Source organism: Coffea arabica, chromosome 1e, assembly GCF_036785885.1.
Source record: "Coffea arabica cultivar ET-39 chromosome 1e, Coffea Arabica ET-39 HiFi, whole genome shotgun sequence".
Classification (NCBI taxonomy): domain Eukaryota; kingdom Viridiplantae; phylum Streptophyta; class Magnoliopsida; order Gentianales; family Rubiaceae; genus Coffea; species Coffea arabica.
The window spans coordinates 33,159,850-33,180,521 of NC_092311.1; the positions used below are offsets into that span (position 1 = coordinate 33,159,850).

General features: G+C 36.1%; 1 protein-coding gene and 1 pseudogene across 1 annotated transcript; both read right to left on the reverse strand.

The window, feature by feature from the left end:
• LOC113693229 (peroxidase 1-like) overlaps nt 1-13,120 on the reverse strand; it is a 31,814-nt pseudogene extending 18,694 nt beyond the window's left edge.
• A 5,230-nt stretch (nt 13,121-18,350) lies between these two features.
• Nucleotides 18,351-20,154, reverse strand: LOC113693235 (peroxidase 1-like). Its single transcript, XM_027211800.2, has 4 exons — nt 19,870-20,154; nt 19,210-19,401; nt 18,877-19,042; nt 18,351-18,748 (listed from the first exon to the last, which is right to left on the reverse strand). The coding sequence occupies exons 1-4, from the start codon at nt 20,125-20,127 to the stop codon at nt 18,351-18,353; spliced, it is 1,014 nt and encodes a 337-aa protein (XP_027067601.1). The 5' UTR covers nt 20,128-20,154.
• Between the last annotated feature and the right edge of the window lie 518 nt (nt 20,155-20,672).

Here is a 20,672-nt window from a genome sequence, read left to right on the forward strand (position 1 = left end):
TTTATCTAATCGTGCCAGTGTGTACATTGACCATGTAAAAAAGTTTAATATGCCTAAAAAAGTATTACTATCATGCACACTAAAGGACACAATTTGATTCACCTATAAAAGTTAGCAGCACAAGTAGTAACTTAACAAAATAGTGTTTGCTTTTCTTCAAACATGATAACAAGATTCATTATGAAGATACAATTCATGACTTGTGCATAGAATTACAATACCCTTTTTGGAATTTTTTTCCTTTTCCTCTCTGTTTAATTTTTAAAATTGTCAAAGAAAAGCAGAAAAAGCTTGGAGAAATGTGTAGAAATTAACTGGAGAAATGGCTGCTCTACACATGCACATGCATGACAAGGCATCGAGATCAGGAATTAACGACTCTGCAATTCTTCAAATTCTCCTGTGAGTACTCCAATGGCTCCCATGTTTTCCATGGAGCGAGCAAACTCTATTCTGAATATAAATGGATTGCCAAGACTATTCATAAATACTCTTGTGAGGGTTAGGAGCACAGCATCAGACTGAAACATTCCCATGTTCTGCTTGAGGCTAGCAAAATAATGGGGAACAAAATCTTGAGCGCTTCCGGGAGCATTTAGCTTTCAAGAATACAGCACATGTTGAGTTCGACGAAGGGTCCTGATCTCCTCTCCTTATAAAGTTGCACAGCCTGTTGCTGAATAGATTGCAGAGCCCGATCCCAATTGTGTGTCCACCTACAAAATGATGGATTTTAACATTACATTCATGATAATTGATTAATGATAATCAATTGCCAAGGAAAATGAGAGTGCTGGTGTGGAATTGCCAAGGTGCGGGGAGCCCCTTGACAATTCCCCAGCTGAAGGAGGCTAATAACCTCCTCTCCCCAAATATGATCTTTCTCAGTGAGACTAAGAATAAAGCAAGGTGTATGGAGAATGTTAGGAAAAAACTTGGGTTTGATGAGAGTATAATAGTGGAAGCTATGAACAGGTCAGGTGGCATGGCTTTGATGTGGAAAAGGGAAGTTAAAGTGGTTCAGGTTCTCCAATCAGCTTTCACTCTGGAAGCTCATCTGAACGACCAGGAGTCACAACAAAACTGGTGGTTTATAGGTCTGTACGCTAGCTGTGATGCTCTTATTAGGAAGGAACAATGGAAAGTTATCAAGGAAAGAAGTAAATTGTGGGGTGACAAGTGGATCATTGTGGGGGACTTTAATGATATCATTTCAAATGATGAGAAGTGGGGTGGAAGAATCAGAGAGGAGTGGACCTTTAGGGACTTTAGGAACTTCATTGATACCAACAACTTGGTGGACATTGGTTTTGTGGGCAACCCCTGGACCTGGTCGAACAACTGGGATAGGGAGGTTGAAGTCAAGGAAAGGTTGGATAGAGCTTTGTCTAGTACAGAATGGTTCCAAGTGTTTGAGAGAGCATTGTGTAAACATGTGGAAAATATTGGGTCTGACCACAGTATGCTGCTAATTGACTCATGCCCCCCAGTTGGAAAAAAGAAAAAGAGATTTTATTTTGATAAAAGATGGTTAAACAAGGAAGGCATGGATCAGGTAGTGGAAAGAGCATGGAACGTGGAGTGGGAGGGATCCAGGATGTTTAAGATTAAAAAAAAGATCGCCAATTGTAGGATAGAGTTACTGAAGTGGAGGAATAATTTTCAAGAGAATTCAAGAAGGAGAATTGAGGAGGTGAAGGATAAGATGGAGAAGATCAGAAAGGGGTCAGACCAAAATAGTCGAGAGAGATATAAGGAATTGAAAAACCAACTGAGGCTAGCATATGAGGATGAGGAATTGTTTTGGAGTCAAAAGGCTAGAGTAAATTGGTTAAGGGAAGGGGATCGGAATACTCAGTACTTCCATGCATGTGTCAAAGGCAGAAGGAACCGGAATAAGATACTAAACATAAAAAGGGAAGATGGGACATGGACCAAAACTGAACAAGAGATTGGGGTAGAAGTTGAGGAGTATTATCAAAAGCTGTTCACTAGTCCTGGAGGGCAGTGTTTGGAGGAGATACTTGATGGAATTCCACACTCGATCACTGATCAAACAAACAACAACTTAACCAAAGCTGTAGATGAAAAATAAGTAAAGAAAGCTTTGTTTTCAATGAATCCTAATAAAGCCCCAGGGCCAGATGAAATGTCTTCTCTTTTTTTCCAAAAGTTCTGGTTAAGGCTATCCAAAGTTTTTTTCATTCCTGCCACATGCTTAAGGCCAAAAACAGCACAGTCATTTCCCTCATTCCCAAAATAGATAATCCTACTGATCTGAAGCATTATAGACCCATCGGCCTTTGCAATGTGATCTACAAAGTGATATCTAAAATTCTTGCTAATAGACTGAAAAATGTTTTGGACCTCTGCATAAGAAAAAACCAAGCTGCTTTTGTTCCAGGAAGACAAATACTAGACAATGTGATTCTCTCACATGAATTTTTGCACCATCTGAAAAACAAAAGGCAAGGAAATTTAAGTTTCTTGGCTTTAAAGCTGGACATGTCTAAAGCATATGACAGGGTGGAATGGAGGTTCTTGGAGGCGATAATGAAGAAAATGGGTTTTGGCAACAAATGGATCACTTGGACATGAGTTGTATTGCCACCATCACATACTCCTTCAACATCAAATGGGGAGCACAGAGGCTTTGTCACTCCAAAAAGAGGTATAAGACAAGGTGATCCACTGTCACCTTATCTATTCCTCTTGTGTTCAAAAGGAATGTCTAACCTCCTCAAAAAAGCTGAAGAGAGCAAGAAAATCACTGGAATGAAAATTAGCAGGAGAGGTCCATCAATCACCCACTTGTTTTTTGCTGATGACTCATTAATATTCTGTAAAGCGGAGGCCAACCAAGCTAAGGAACTAATGCACCTTTTAAAGATGTATGAGGACAGTTCAGGTCAAGTGGTCAATATAGAGAAGTCCTCAGTTTTCTTTAGCAAAAACACGGCTGATGCCAAGAAGGATGAAGTTTGCAGGGAGCTGGGAAAAATTCAGAAAGTCAGCAAAGGGAAGTACTTGGGGCTCCCAATGGTGATCACTAGAACTAAGGAACAGGTGTTTGGGTTTGTGAAGGAAAATTGCCAAAAAAGAATTAACTCCTGGAAGAACAAGTTCTTGAGTGCTGCAGGAAAAGAGGTATAAGGCAGTGACACTGGCGATGCCTACTTAAGCCATGTCGTGCTTTAAGCTGTCCTCCAAATTGTGCAAAGACATTAGCGGTATGATGTCCAGATTCTGGTGGGGGGAGACAGAGGGGAAAAGCAAACTTCACTGGTGTTCTTGGAAAAAAATGACACAAGATAGGGAAAGTGGAGGTCCGGGATTTAAGGACTTGCAGTGTTTCAACAAAGCACTATTGGGGAAACAGGTGTGGAGGCTATTAACAAGACCAAACTTATTAGTGAGTAAGGTTCTCAAAGCCAAATACCACCCCAATGAGTCAATTTTCAGATGTAAGGTGCCTAAAACATCCTCATGGATCTGGCAGAGCATGATGGGAACAAGACAAGTGGTGGAAGAAGGAACTCGAAGGAAAATAGGAAATGGGAGAGGAACAAGGATATGGGATGACAAATGGATACCAGATAATCCACAAGGGAAGCCAACAACTGTGAAGCCGCAAAGCTGTAATCTCAACACAGTGGACTAATTAATCTCTAATTTCAGGTGGAACAGACCAGTGGTGTTCAAGATCTTCAATAGTGAAGACGCAAACAAGATATTAAAGATCCCTTTAAGTCTAACAGGAAGAGATGATAGCAACTTTTGGATACATAGTGGGTGTGGACAATACACTGTGAGGTCTGCACACAAAGAACTGAACAAGAAGCAAAATCAGGAGAGGAGTGGCTGTGAGAACCCGTAATTTCCTATTTTCTAGGTTTTCGTATTTTTCATGGCTTGTTTTCTGCATTTTCGTGATTAGAAAAATTTCTAGATATTTTTAAGGAGCAGATATAATTTTTAGATGATTTTTCTAGTATCGAATAGATTTTGAGAAATTAAGAGCGTATACCGGACGTGGGACCCACTAGTGCGAAAAGTTCGGAAAAATTCGGCCAACTAGGTTAAGTTTTGGATACTGGGATTAATTTACCGGGGGTTAAGAGATAATTAGAGGTTATCAAATGGATGAGAGTTGGAGAGACAAAAGGATAGCTATGCATTAATAAGAGTGACAAGTGTCACTTTGTGATTGGACTTGGAATTTGACCATAAGACCATCTTACCACTTTTACCAAATAAATACCAAAAAAATTGACCAAAATTCCTTATTTTCTTCTCTCCTTGGCCGATTCACTTCAAGCAAAAAAGGAAAAGAAAAGCTCTCCAATTTCTTTGCTCCAACCTTGCTCAATCTTCCACTTCAACCGGTTAAATTTGGAATTGCTCCATAAAACTCCTCCATTTAGTGATTTTGAGGTGATTGGTGAAGTTATTTGGAAAGCTAAAGTGACCAATTGCTCTCTCTCTCTTGTTTTCAAGGTAAGTTGTGAAGAACCACCCTCCTCCTTTAATTGATGCTTAAATCATGCTTAGTGGTAATATAAGATGCAAGTTTATGGATTAATTCTTGATTTGTGGTTGAAATAATGAAGTTTTATTATTTTTGGGGAATTTTCTGTTTTAAGATAAGCATGATTGTGTGGCTATCTATGATGATTGGAAATGGTCTATAATGACTCTAGGAGGTGGGAAAAGTGTTTAATTGCAACCAATTTCTGTTTTGGACCAAAAATTGAAAAGTGAGGGTTTTGTGATGAACATTCTGTCCGAATTTTTAGGTCATATATAGAGGCCGACTTGGTATTAGCTCAAAACATGAAAGTTGTAGGGAATGACATTTTAGAGGTACCTACAAAATTTCAGGTCAATCGGAGTAGTGTGGAATGAGAAAAGTCGAAATTACTATTGCTGTTCTGGTTTACCCGAAATTGGGATTTGCGACTGTAATTGGTTGTTTTGGCTGGAATTGCTTCCGAATTGGTTGTTGAGGCCTTCTGATGAAATTTAGCCCTGTTTCTTAGCTTTCAACTGGTTTTGGAATTTCTGAATTTGGACTTGTAGAGCCTGAGTTATGATGTTTCCGCTAGAATGCATTTTGGTGAATCTGTTTTACATTGTTGATGAAGTAGCTTGCACTTTTGACCTGTTTGCACTCAAAAATGGGTTGAGTGACCTTCTGTGACGTTGTACCCTCTTATGTCCTAAATATGTCTGCAAAATTTCAGGTTAAACGGATCAGTGTAGCCCGAGTTATAGACAAAACACTAGCACCTGTTTTGGTACCCTGGATTGTGTTCCGTTTTGATTTTTGCTTCTGCCCATGTTTTATCCGTTTTGATAACATACGATCTGGGTGTTGACTCCTTCATAAGAAATGTAGATCTTGGTTTTAGATTCGAAACGGTATAAAGTGCGTCGAAATCCGAGTTCCGTAGCTTCCGTTATGACCAAAACAAGATTGATCGTCAGAACTGCCTTTGATCTGGACAGTTCTGACGGGTACTTTGGCACTCAATTTTCGTTCTGTTCTGAGTGGATTCAGGTCTCGGCTAAAACAACAAAGTTTTAACCTTATGTCTCAGCTTTCTAATGCCTTTGGAATTTCCTGATTTGGATTTGTGAGCTGGGAATTATGGTCCAGCAAACATACCCTGTTCGTCACTCTAAAGTGCAAATTTCTGGAACGATTTTCCATACTTTCGACCTATTTCTTTTCAGATCCGGACTTAGGTGTTTTCATGAAAATTGTAACCCTTCCTCTTAGCTTCGTAACGGTATCTCATGTACCTTGATCCGACATTCCTAGCCTAACTTTTGATCAAAACGGTTTGAGAAGGCAGATTTGGCCATTTCCGTTTGAAGTTTCGCGCGGGCGCGTGTGCCCATTTTGCCGTTTCCACACTTGCATGTGCCGATTTTGCCGTTTTGCTTGTTTTAAGTATGTTAGTAGCCGTTTGTGATATATTGTGACATAATCTTCAATTTCAGACGTTGGTGAGCTAGGTGGAGCCGGTGGGGTCTACTAGCTACTACTCGCGGCACGAATTTCGTACTTTTGCTCTTTTGTTCGTTGTGTAAGTATTCAGGCCGCTCTTGTGTGTTAGTTGCTTATGTGTTTCGATATGTAGGAAGAGGGTACCTAGGCGAGGGTGTACTTTATCGCACTCGACCTAAACTCTAACTTGTGCACATATTTGTACATGGCTTGTGTATATGAGCAATTTTAGCTCGGGGTGACTTTTGAATAAATTTTGTGAAGTTTGTGAGTTTGGGGTTGATCTTCCGACCTAGATGGACTATTCGAGCCGGTCAGGGATTGGTCGAAGCCAGTCCAACTTAGTCTGAGGTCACCAAGTTTGTGAATCCGGTTCACCGAGAATGTGGACCAAGTTTGTGACCCGAGCTTGTGACTCAAGCTCAAATTTGTGATTTCGTTCGCCCGGGCAAGTTTGTGAGGTGACTGGCCAAAGAGGGTGATAAGGTGTACGGTGGGAGTACAAGTGAAGTTCTACGGACCATTATTTGAGGTCGACGGAGTGTTGGCAGGAGGTCACACATGGCAAACGATCTGGCTTTGGAGCCACCTGTATCCTTATTATGTGATGTTACTTTTCTGCTTTTGCTTTACTCTTATTGTGTAATTGTTAATATGTGAGATTTACGCTTTTGCCCCTGTTTACTTACTAAGCATATAGCTTACCCCTTTCCTTTTGTTTTCCTTAGCAGGGGCCGACGCGGGGACTTTTGGCACATACACTAGCATAGTTAGGTTTGATTGTAACAGTCGGACAGTTGGGATGTTTGTTTGTTTTTGTTTTGGTGGTTTGTATAAGAACCCTCCTTAGGGTCTATCTTCTGCTGGTTGTGGTTATATTATATTAGAGTGATTGACTTGATACTTTTGAAGATGTAATTAGAACTCTTTTGGCGTTAGATATATTGTGAATAGTACGCTTGTGGGTTTAGCTAGTTTTATTGTTTTGAATTTTGAGTCCCGGCGAGAGCTGGGCAGGCGGTCCGCCGAACCCTCTGGTTCGCCTTAGGGGGAGGTGGGGCTGTCACAGTGGCCATAGGAGGGAGGATAGCCCAAGCGGGGGTCACGAAGGTAGGCAAGGGTGGAAGCAGTTGTGGAAGTTGAATGTCAAACAAAAGCTAAAAGTCTTCATCTGGAAAGGCATGAACAATGCGCTACCAGTTAATGAGTTAATTTTTGCGAGAACTAAGATAGGAGATCCCATGTGCACAGGCTGTGGAGAAGAAGAAGAAACAGTGGAACACTTATTCTTTCGATGCAAGAATGCAGAACAAGTGTGGAATATATCACCTGTAAAATGGGATGGGATAGATGATCAAAGAGGATATTTTAAGAGATGGTAGAATGCATTAGTAGGAGCAAGATACAGGAAGGAAGGGCTGGAGCTTATAGGACTAACGGTTAACATACTATGGCAGCTGTGGAAAGCAAGGAATGAACGAGTATTCCAGGGAACTGAAAAGCAACCGTTACAAGTAATACAAAAAGCCATACAAGAATGGAAGGAACACTTGACGGCTATGGAAGGGAACAGGAGTCTGAGCATTCCGGAAACAATTGATGCAAGTGACAAGTTAGGCTTTTTCACAAGCGAGGAGGAGAGCGTCAATGTCGAAGTGGCTATAACTCACAAAGGTGAAGGCCAGGTGGTAGGGGTTGGAGTGATTGCAACAGATAACAGGGGCCAGGAAAAAGCTACGTGGGCTATGAGAGAAAGGAGTATGGGACACTGCCTTTTGGACTATGCAGAAGCAGTGAAAATAGCAATGGTAAAAGTAAGAGCACAATACTGGTCAGCTATAAATATTGGAATCACGGACCAACAGTTGCTAAGACAACTACGGTCAGGAAGGTCCAAAGATATCAGGTTATTTGCACAAGTGGAGGAGATTAATAGCCTAAGATCAATGTTTAGGCAATGCTCATTTTATCTGCTCCAAGATGAACAAAGACTTAGGAGTAGACAGATCAGTTTATATGCTACATGCATTCTTTTTGATGAGGAACGGCTGGTTCCTTAGTGTCTCTGTACACTATGTATAGTGTGATTGGGTCTTTACCCATACTTTTGTAAAGTTACTATGATTATCAATATAACCTTCTAACGTTTCCGGAAAAAAAAAAAAGATTAATGATAATCTTCATATACTGACCGGCAAGATGCGTTAGAGATTTCTGGTACCTGATAATACTACAAGGTCACGAACATTAAGTCCTTTATTAGCAAAACTTTGCCGGAGGGTAGAGAAAACAGAGAAAGGAGAAGGAAGGTTTGCAAGAGCTTCGGTATCTCTGGAAACATTGCCATCTTTTCTCCCAGTTGGCGCTTCCCACAATGACTTTTTGAACTGCAATTGACCCAACATAGTAGGTTAGTACAATTACCTAAGCCACATTTTTTATCTTTTAGGAAATATATCCAATTCAGCCCAGTTAATATAATGTTGTAAGAATTATACCAAAATTATATAAGTTTATATCAAATGCTGTAAAAATAAGAATTACATCAAGTATAGAGGCCCTGGATCCGTTCTTCGAGTTTGTCCTATTTTATACACTTATGTACTAGCTAGTATCGGATATGTTTAAAAAACAGAAAAGGAAAAAGGGAAGACAAAGAAGGTTCTAGCAATATTTGGCCTTACTCTAAAAGAAACAGCATGTCTAGCTGCCAAAAAAGAAACAGCATCCCTGGCTGCCAAAGCCAAAATGTCTGCACAAGATACAATTCGTTTGACATTGTTTTTCTAGCTCTGTTTTGGACAGCATCCCTGGCGCTCTGTTTTCATGTCAATAACCTCCAAACCCACAAGAGATAGATTTGGGATTGTATCCTTCTCTGCAGTATTATTTTTTGTGGAATCTAGTAATATTGAACCATCGCATCCCTGAAAAAGGAGACAAAAATATTCTATAATGGAGAGGCACATGCAAATTTTCTTCCTGTTTATTTCTCTTGAAACTGTATTGATCAATTGTATGAATAAAAAGAAACTATGATCTATACTCTAAACATGAGACTAATACTTAGAAAGACGTTATTTACCTGCTAGTGATATTTGTTTGTATTATTAAAGAACCTAATTCAGCACTTAAACTTAATAGATTCAAATCTTAATATATTCAGACCATTTGATAACCAAAAATTGAACATCTGAACTAATTAAGTTGCACTAAATTTCCTAGACAAAATTTGCTCCCAAAATTAAGTGATAAACTATTTACTTATCACTAAATGTGATACGTACTCAAATGTATTACATTTAATACTTAACAATCCAATAACTTAACGGATTCAGATTTTAAACTTCAATTTTTAGACTTCAGTTTTAGTGACAAATCAAAGTGCTGTGGGGAATAGCAACTATATTGTCTTTTATAGAGATCTATAATGGCTTCATTTTTCATTTGAGATCCTGCGCGGGATATATAATAGACCCCGGATCAGAATAACAATATAGTGGAATTCCATGTATATGACACCACTCTCAATTTTCCTACCTAATTCAAACTATGCAAATCATGATTTATTGGCTAATAAGCCAGAAAAAGCATACGAGGATTAGTTAAGAGTAAACTATGTTGTACCAGGACCAAGATTTCTTGAAAACCATCCTAGTTCTGAGCTGTCTGAAATGATGAAATTCTCTATCAGATGACAGATGGCGGCCTGGTTGAAATTGCGGGATCGTTGACTTGCTAATTAGATATATATCTAGTTAAAAAAGCTGCAATCTCACAAGGAGACAAGAAAATCAGCATTTCATGCTCGTTAATGGGGTCTTTTTGGATTCAAATCCAACTAAGACGTACAAATTTTCAAAGTAATAGAGCTGGAATTAATTTGAGTGTTTAATTCCATATGCGTGTTATCTAATTTCCAGTTAATCAACGGCAAATCCTCCATCCTGGTTGCTCCTCCTGGCTTGGAAGTATAAGATCCGTGCTAAGATTTGTTTTTGCTTTTTATTTCGCAAGCCCTGTAATTAATTTTTGAATCTACATATAAAAAGCGACCTAAAAATGTATGATATAGCTAAGAGATATATTTAAAGAGTAAATTACTTATTATCCCCTTGTGATTTTATATAATGCCAGATGACCTCTCTAAAATTTTAAAATAGCAACATAGCCCTCCTATAATTTTATGTAAAGTAGAAAATAGATGGAATGCACAATCAATTACGGCATTTATACCAAATAGGCTTTAAGAGCAAGTATGATAAAATCTTAATATCCATGTAACCATCGTATGGTTTGTTTAAATATCCACTTCTCCCCCTATGATTTTTGCATTTACGCAAGTAATCTCCCGATGGTTTTATACAAGATGATTAAATCACTGATTGATTTAGCATTTAAATAAGGCCACTATTAATATTTTAACTAACGATGTTATATAGGTTATTTTTCGTCAAGTTTCTACTTTACATAAAACTATGGGGGGTGAAGTGCACATTTTAAAATGTTAAAGGAATCATGTGGCAATAGATGAACTAATAGGGGGATTATACATAATTTACCCATATTTAAACATGGAAAATCTTAAACACTAAGAAGTGAATCATCTTTTAATTTGTATCCATCATAAGTCACATGCGTTTAGTTTGGGACTTCCCTTAATCTTTTTCCACCTAAATTAAAGGGATAATTTCATAAACCTCCCTTGAGGTTTTTTCTAATCACACCCAGCGCCCCTAAAGTTTCTAGAATCACACTTAGCACCCTTAAAATGACAACTTTTGTAACATATCAACCCCTTTAGGTAAAAAATAGTATTAAAAATGTATTTAGGAGAGAGACTATAATATTCTTCCACATTTGCCCTTTTGCAAGTTGATTTTTGAAAACTAAAAGATGAAAATAAAAACAAGTTGATTCTTTTTTTGCCCTTTTTATATTTCTTATGTAGGAAAAGGCAAGAAAAAAGAAAAAACATTTATGTTCAATTATGTAAAAATAAAGTAACAAAAATGCCATAAATTTTGGGCATATTTTGGGGTTTTTTTTTTTTTTTTTTTTTTGCATATGCAAATGAAGATAGGTTTTAAGGTATTTAGACAATCTAAACATAGAAAATCTATCTTTTTTTAACTACGATTTTATCTTGTTATCTAGTTTAATCAGTAAGAGGTGAGGGAAAATTAAGTTAAAATCATTCATTTGGTGAAGAAAAAGACTAGGATGCTGTTGAAATCATGAAAAAATGAATATTAAATATACTTATAATGGTGTTCAATTATCAAAAACAAAATTTTTGAAAAATTGGTTAATAAATAGTATTCAAAAAATTTTATTTCCTTTCTATCCAAAACTTTGGCACAGATCTTATAACGGTCATAGGAATCAACAAAACTTATACAATTCAACAGTTATTATACTTACACCCCCTTAATTTCTATGTAAATATTGCAGTCCTATTTGTTTTTATTTTCATCTTCTAAAATTCAAAAATCAACTTACAAAAGGGCAAAATTGGAAGAATACTATAGTCCCTCTACTAAATGTATTTTTAATATTATTTTTACATAAAAGGGCTGACATGTTACAAAAGTTGTCATTCTAAGGGTGTTAAGTGTGATTTTAGAAACTTGAGGGGTGTTAGGTGTGATTAGAAAAAACCTCAAGGGAGGTTTTTGAAATTATCTCTAAATTAAATTAGTCAAAGTAGTCTACTATTCTATTCAGTAAAATTTTGAAAATTGCCCTAAAATACAAATAGCCGTCTAAGGGTGCATTTGATAAAACTAAAAACTAAAAACTAAAATCTAAAATCTAAAATCTGAAATTTGAATCTGTTATGTTATTGAATTGTTAAGTATTAAATCAAATACATTTAAGTGTATATTACATTTAGTAATAAGTGAATAGCTTATCACTTATTTTTGGAAACAAGTTTTGTCTAAAAAATTCAATACCACTTAATTAATTCAGATGTTCAATTTTTGGTTATTAAACATATCTGAACATATTAAGATCTGAATCCATTAAATTTAAATGGTGAATTTGGTTATCAAACATGGCATAAGTATGTGATAGTGTTCATCCCACCAAGTATAGGTTTTAGATTTTAAAATTGTTGAAATGCTTATTTTTAATCTATTGGCATTAATTCCATCATTGTGTGTGATTACTGTAATCTTATCACAAGTTTGAAAATTGCTTTGATTGCTCTTTTAGTTACACATAATTAAATCCGTACGCGTATTCCCTTTCTCTAATTGGCTCAATTTTTCTCTTTAATTACCATTAGCAGTTGCACCTCCGACCAAATCATATCTCCTCATTTCTTTAATTTCATGTGAGACCATGTTTTGTTTTGCGTGTTTCGAATATTAATCCAAGATTCCTCCAACTTATCGGGGGCCTTGTTTTTCCAAACCAGTAATATACGTATCAGTTTGACTAATAACGTTGTAAAGAATGGAAACGAAATAGGAGATTGAATTATGAGTTTATCGATTTCCATGCATTATGAACTAATATTGGAATGCGTAATGGATCTTCTGTTCCACTTCATGTGCCACACTCTATCCCACTTTTTGTAGTATTGTTATTACTTCTTTATAAACATCATATTTTAATTTTTTTATTTCCTTAAAATTCAACAACTATTAGCTAAGTAATACACAAAATTTAACATATTCAAAAAATCAAAATACATAAAAAATGAGATTTTTTATGAATTTTCTGCTCTATTTTTAAATTCTCTATTATATATTGCTTTTTTGAGATGTTATATTTATTTTTTACTCAATTAATGGTTGTTGGATTTTAAAAAATAACAAAGAATTAAAATATGATATTTATGAAAGAGAAATAACAATATAATAAAAAGTGGCACAAAAAGTGAGACAAAAGATCCTTTGCAGCGTCCATGTCATCAAAATATTGAAGATCTTCTTTCTCACTCCATGTTCCATTCTTTGTCTCACTTTTTATTATATTGTCGTTTCTTCTTCATAAACTCTATATTTAAATTCATTTTTGTTTCCTTAAATTCAAATAACTCCTAGCGAAATAAAATAATGTTTCCAATGAATCGTGAGAAAACGTGAATACCGTCATCTACTTCTTTTATCTCTCCGGATTAAACTAATTGCTGGGGATTAACTATGATTAAGTTTGAAAGTCGTAACATGAATGTTGTTAAATTCTTTATTTGCCATTACAGCATCTGCAGTTGGGATGTTTAGATAAACACACATAACAATTTGAATTAAAAATGGTGGAACTGGAAATAGTTAGGAAGTGGGTTAATGTTATTAATTTTCTTTGTGGAGAGTGTCAAATTAATTAATACAATTAGTTTATGTACTTAAGTGTGCTTGTTCGATCGGATTATCTTGGATGAGTAAATTTCTTGTTTAAGCTGATGGCCTTTATAAGTACGAATTGATTGTCTTTCTATTCAAGATGATTAATGGATAATTTTTCCTCCTGTCAGCCAATGCAGATAGATTGAATAAAGGATGACAGATGATTGTTCTTTCCTAGTACATTTAGATAGTAACAAGCTTTAATTTCCACTTGGAATCTCTTGTACTTGGAAAAAAATCCAAGAAAAAATTGTAGTTTTTTCTTGCAAATAGGGGGAAAAAAAAGAAACCGTGCTTGAAGATTGAAAACTCGAACTATTCTGTTAGACTTCCTTCTGAACTTATTTTTGCATGATTCCGGTTATTCGCTAGTACGTCAAAATTGAAAATGTTTTCGACGATTACGGAGATACTTTTAGAATATTATTTACTTTTATAGGAGGGTTTCTCTTTAACCTTAATATAAAATTTATAGCAGTAATTTCAATATCCATTAGATATATTGCTATCTTGCAATATATGTAGGAAGCGTATACATTCTGGTGATTTCTTTTCATCAAGTATTCATTATCTAAGGTAATGTGGTTTTTTGTATTGGGTAACTTTGAGGCTTTCAAAACATCACATAGTTTTTCTATTGCATAATTTTCATTAGGAAAACGAAAAGTGTTTAATTTTGTGATAGTAAGATATGTTGCATTTCTCACATTGACTTTCCAAACTGTAGCTGGAAAGTAAAGGAATATACTTAAACTAATAATATAGTATATAAGCCACATTGTTATCGTCCTCTATTAGATTAATTCCCGTTTTACTTGTGGAACCAATAATTTTTCTTGGTTGATCTCTCCATAGATTAATTAATGATACTTTAGCTTCTTGGTGGTCCAATGCTTCTCAATCAGTATGTAAAGCAAGATTGAGCACTATTTAGTACAAATAACTAAGCAACTACGAAGAAATTATCTTTTTCCCCCCTTGAACAATATACTTCTTAATAAACCAAAAACAAGAAGAAATGTTTGGGAATTCCAAAACTTGGATTTCAAATAGCACTTTTTGAGCTACTTTGGCATGATTTTGTGGTTCCTCTGTTCAAGTTTTGATATAAACATATTCATTTAGAAAGACGCTTTTAGATTTTTCAAGCCTATCAACCAGCGAATTGGAAAATTCTCTATCTTCTTCTCTCTTTTCTTGAAGAGAATCGCTTATTTCTTTCACATTGCTCTGATTCCATCACGTAGGATTGAATTTTCTGTTCCACTTTTTATTATGTTATTCTATATATTCAAAGCATACCTAAATAAATAAGACACAGTTAATGATACATGTATACACACAAATATAAATTGAAACATATTTGATCTGAAGGTTGCTTCAAACAGGCAAGACAATCATCCAACCATCTAAGAATTATCAAGGCAAGCATAAAGCCACAAGCAGTTCTTTTCTTCCTTTTTTGTTTCCCCTTTTCAACATTCAGATACGTAACACTGTCTTTTGTGATGTGTCAAAGCTTGCAAAAAAAACTTGTTTTGTGTATTATGAGTTTGATTTGAGACTATAGAGAGCTAAGCTAGGCTGGGCCGGTTGGCAGATAGTAGGGCAAGATAGCCGATATTGGTGGGGTTTAGGTGAGAAAAGAGATGGAGAGGAAGAAGAAGAAGAAGGGGAATAAACCAAAAGAATAAACTTTACGTAAGGGATCTATGGAGGGAAGAGAGCCATTGAGAGTGGTGGTGGAGGGGATGATAAATATTTTGTAGTACCATTTTTAGCGCGAACATAATCTTTGCGTATTGAGGTACATTTGTTATTTAGAAAGATAATTGTTGGCCATTAAAAGTGAGTTAGGTTCTTCTTCATTTATTGGAGAGGATTGTTTCTCCATTACACCTGAATAAATATAATTCTAATATTAGTTTTTGAAAATCAAAACCATCCATATGATAGTTCTCCAGTTGTTTAAAGTATATGCAAATATTGAGATTAAATTGATTAAATTTTACTATTAGATATTGTGCAAATCAAATGACAAAACATTTATAGATGAGTTTGATTTTTAAGTACGTTGACTTACTTGTAAAATAAAATTATTGACATAAGCAGATTATTGTCAAAAATTTTAGTTGTATAAATATAAATTAAAAAAAAAGATAAAGAAATGGAGAGAAAGGTAGTGGTAGGGGTGTGCATCGAATTCGAAAGCGGTAATTCGGAAGTTTGAAATCGGAAATTTTCGAAATTTTGGCCTTAATTTTCCCGACCGAATTCGATTTCGAAATGCCTAATACCGATTTCGAATTCGCTACCGAATTGAATTCGGAACTCGGTAAATTCCGAATTCACCGAATTCATTTTTTTTTTCGCACAAAAGTCACAGCAGGAATACTAGGCAAGAAAAACACTCACGAAATGCACCTTTTCCGCAAAATTAACAAAACCACACAATGCAAACAGAGTCATTCAAGAATATGATCGCGAAAAGAACCCAGAAAACCCAAACTCGATCAAAAATAAAAAATCTTTCCTGCAGAAGTTCATACTGCAGCTTGCAACAACAATTAGTCACCGGCTTGAATTACATTAGGTGCACCACAGTGTACCCAGTTTTCAATGTACTATTTAACACCATAAGCCAACAAATTGCACCAAATATGGAACGTTCATCTCTAATAAGAACAGCTGAAACAAAAATCATAACCAAAGATCCAACCAAAAATCATAACCAGAACCTATACCGCGTGCTTGGAAGCTGCTTGATGAAATGCCTAAGAAAAATAAACTAGAAACATAGATGAAAAAGGTGAGTAAAATCACTGGCATACCTCAGAATGTCCTCTTCAAGTGAAGGCTGATGATGGCTTGAAGATGAAAAGTGAAGATGCGTGAAGATGTCCGACGGTCTTGAATATGAAGGCTGATGGTGTCTGTCTCTGTCGGGATTGAAGAACTGGTGAGAAAGATGAAGGTGTGATGCGAAGGACAGTGGAAATCTCTGAGATAGTGAGGTGAAAGAGGCGATGGATTCGGTGAGTGAAAGAGGCAGTGAAACTGTGAAAGAGAGGGAGAAAGAGCAAGCTGAGTTGGTGAGTCAAGCGGTGGAGGCGGAGGAAGGAAGGTGAGACTCTGAGGAATGAGGCGGCGGAAGCTCAAGGTGAGTTAAGAGATTAGGACTTTTGGCATCTGATAGGGAAGCAGACGGAAGCTACTTGTTATGTTAAAAATTATTATATTATAATTATATTTAAATATTATTATTAGAAATCGAAATCGAATTTCCTATTTCGAATTCCTCAATTCGAAATCGATAATTCCGATTTCAAATATTTTGTTTTCGAATTCGACCCGATTTTGACCAATTCGAAAACGGAATTACCGATTTCAGTTCCAAATTATCGAAATTTTGAATTCGAAATTCCGAATTTAATTCGAAATCGGTTCCGAAATCGAAATTTTTTGAGTTTGCACACCCCTAGGTAGTGGGGAGGAACCACGCCAATATCATTTGCTGCTGGTAACCGGTAATGCTGATTCACATGACTTGGTCAAGAGAGAACGGGTGTGTAGCTAGTTTACTTATTAATTTCTGTTATTGACCTTATCTAGTACCACATGGTTTGCACAAGCTATCTTCAATGCTCTTAATTTGGTCGATTTTTGTGAATTCGAGGACTACAAAGATTTTTGTTCATTTTGGTAATTGGGGGACTAAATAGGATATCGCTAAAATTTTGGGAAGTATGACCTCGTCTACTCTTGAGTCTAAGTTCGTTTTCCTAATAATTGTAACAAACTTAGAAGATAAAGAGTAAGGGTGGGTTTTATAAAATTGAAATTTAAAATTTAAAATTTGAATCTATTAAATTATTGAATTGTAAATACTAAAATCTTAGTATCTGAGGACATTTTGCATCAAGTGATAATTGAATTACTTATCATTTATTTTTTAGATAAATTTTGCTTACACAATTCAGACTCAATTAATTAATTAAAATATTCTTTTTTTTTTTGCTATCAATTACATCTGAACATGTTAAGATCTAATCAATTATTGAATTGGGTTATCAAAGGGCCTAAATTTATTGACCTTAATGACTTGGGTCTAGTCTTAATTCCTCGTTTTTTCAAAGGACTTCTTTTTCTGCTATCTCCTTTGCTCTTCTTGCACACTGCTAATTCTTTTTTTTTTTTTCTAATTGATTATTCATGGAGCCAAATTTGTATATTTAAGGACTAAATAGATTTTTTTATTCAAATAAGGGGAGTAAATGGGAAGTATGAACTTATTTACCTATACTCCTGAGTTCGCTTTTCGATTCCGTAAAATAAATTTATAAGATAATGACTGACCTCATTGATCCTAGTGACTAGGCTCTGCTCTTAATTCCTCAGTCTTTTTAAGGATTTCTTTCTCTTCTATCTCCTTTTCCTCTTCTTGCACGCTGCTAATTTTTCCTTTTTTAATTGATTGCTTATAGAGCCATTGTACGAGACTTTAAATTAATAAAATGGCAAACCATATTGCCACAGCCGAATTTTATTTTTACAGATTTTTTTTTTGTTAAAATGACAAAATTTTTCATTTCAAGTCTGAATTGTAACACTAGCCTAGTAAAATAGTTTATACTTTTCTTCAAAGAGCATGATAGCAAGATTCAATACGAAAAATAGAACTCATGAATTAGCACAAAATTACAACGCAATATCCAAAAGTTTATTCTTTTCCATTCTACCTTCAATTTCAAAATAGTAAAAAAGAAAATAAGAATAGACACCTAATTTTGCCCCCTTTTTACCAGAAAAGAGAAAAAAGCTCATAATTGCTCAAGTTGTATAGCTTGTTTTGATTTCAATACAAGTTTTAACGTTTCCGTAAAAAAAAAAAAAAAAAGAGAGCACTTGGAGAAATCACAAGAAACCCAACAGGAGAAATGACTGCTGCATGCATGCATGTGCACGTACATGCATCTTGATCAGGAATTGACTACTCTGCAATCTCGCCTAATCTCTCCAGCATTTCCTGTGAGTATTGCTCCCATGTTCAACATGGACTTGGCAAATTCTGCATTGAACACTTTTGGATCGACGAGGAGATCCACATACTGACGTGCCTCGGCATCAGTTAAGAGGGCGGCATCAGATTGGAACATCCCCGAGTTCTGCTTTAGGCCAACAAAGTAATGGGGATCAAAATTTTGAGCGCTTCCAGGATCCATATCCACCTGGGATGTGGCTGCAAGGTTAGGGCATTTAGTTTTCAAGAATGAAGCGTATGTGGAGTTCAAGGAAGGGTCCTGGTCTCCTTTCCCTGTGAAATTGTACAACCTGTTGCTGAACAGATTGCAATGCCCGATTCCAATCGTGTGTCCACCTGCAGGACACATCATTCCTTAGCCTTAAAGGAAAGATTAAAATATTAAAGTCATGCATGCATGGAACTGCAGATTTGTGGGACTGAGCAGAAATCATTTAGTTCATCATGCATGGTATTGACCTAACCTGATAATACCACAAGGTCACGGACACTAAGTCCTTTGCTAGAAAACCCTTGTTTGAGAGTTGAGAAACTGGACAAAGGGGATGGAAGGTTTGCCAAGGCTTCTGTATCTCGAGAAATTTTGCCATCTTTTCTGCCTGTTTTCACATCCCACATTGACTTTCCGAACTGCAGCAGGAAAATATAGTCAAGTATTACACCATATAAGCCACTTAGTCTCATTTTTCATGAGAAAATTAAGTCCTATTACATGATATATCATACAGCTAATTGCGAAAGTATAAACAAGAAACCGAAGGATGAAAACCAAAGATTCTTTTGAGATTTTTAAGTACTTGATAAGAAACAGCATCCCTTGCTGCCAAAGCCAAAATATCCGCACAAGACACAGTTTTTTCACATTCTGATTCGAGCTTTCTTTTGATTTCGTCAATAACATCAAAACCTGCCAGTGATAGATTTGGAATTGCGTCCTTCTCGGCAGTATTATCTGCGGTCGAGTTCAGTAATATTGAGCCATCACATCCCTGAACAGCAAATGTTAAGGTTAATGGTCTATATACAAAGGCATAAAAAATTAACCAGTCTTGTTATATGCAGTAATGCTAGTCTATATATTTGTCGATATAGATATTTACTTATGTGGGAACTTATAATACCAAAGTTGGCAATTTTGTTATGGATCGGGTTAGGAGTGACCAAGGTTCTGGTTTGAACTGTTCTTATATCTGGAACCGGAATCGGGAAAGTAACAACAGATAAAAGTTTCGGTTCTGGATCTTATACGGAACCAAAATAGGAGTCAGCAATTCTGATTCCGGTTCAAACTGCTAGATATACACAGATTCAGCACACATGCCAGGGATGCAGATGCATGCATATCTTAGAATTCAGATTCTTGGGTTCGAATCGTAGGAGAACAACAACAATTTGATGCATAACAACACACAGAAATACTAATAATAGTACTAATCAGTAACTAGTTACCCACTTACCCTGACGAAACAGTCATGGAAATGCATTCTCAGAAGCTTAGCGGCCAAGGCAGGATTCTTGGACGTGTGGCTCCACGTGATTTCTCTTACAATCTCCTGGGCTTGAGGACATGATGTCTGGTAGCAATTGTCAACTAGAAGATGTCCTAAAACAGAAGAAACTTCTCCTAAAAGAGAAGAAACTAGACCACCTCGACCCCCTAAAACAAATGAAGTTAGAAATGCCCCCAAGAATGTCAAAACATGGCAGAGCTTCATTTTTAGGAAAACTTGATAACCAGTTAACCACACTATAATAATACTTGTTCTGTTAACCTTGCTTGTAACTTGGGTGCAAATTGCGATTAAGTATGTGTCATTTTATACGTGGCCAATGGCGTCCTTTGGATCCAAGAACTTGGTTGTTTAGAAATGGAGCTGGATCAGATCATCAGAGTAAGAATATACAATTCCATGGACTGTGCCACTATGTTAGTCCGTGTTTCTTTCCAAATTTAATAGACTCTACCAATCATGATCATTTGAATAACGAGAAAGGTCATAAACAAGGATAATTAAGAATAAGCTACATGTGCTGAGATATTCTGAGCTGTCTATAGGATTCCATCAAATGTCAACAATGTTGAGAAAGAAAACAATCGTGAAGTATCGTCGCTCCGAGAAAAATTAGGGTCTTCTGTCAAACATTTTCAAGTGACATTGTGTTACACAACTTGTTACGGTGACAAGTGTCCGAACAAAACAGATACATAGAAAATTCCAGGCAAAAATACCCAAGATCCAACAATCCGCTTAACACATCC

Bases quoted from the DNA above. Each gene is read 5' to 3' on its own strand.
- LOC113693235 (XM_027211800.2), bottom strand. From the start codon at position 20,127: ATGAAGCTCTGCCATGTTTTGACATTCTTGGGGGCATTTCTAACTTCA. The intron at 19,402-19,869 runs GTAAGTGGGTAA...TTTGCTGTTCAG, and splicing joins TCCATGACTGTTTCGTCAGG to GGATGTGATGGCTCAATATT. The intron at 19,043-19,209 runs GTACTTAAAAAT...TTCCTGCTGCAG, and splicing joins GGGATGCTGTTTCTTATCAA to TTCGGAAAGTCAATGTGGGA.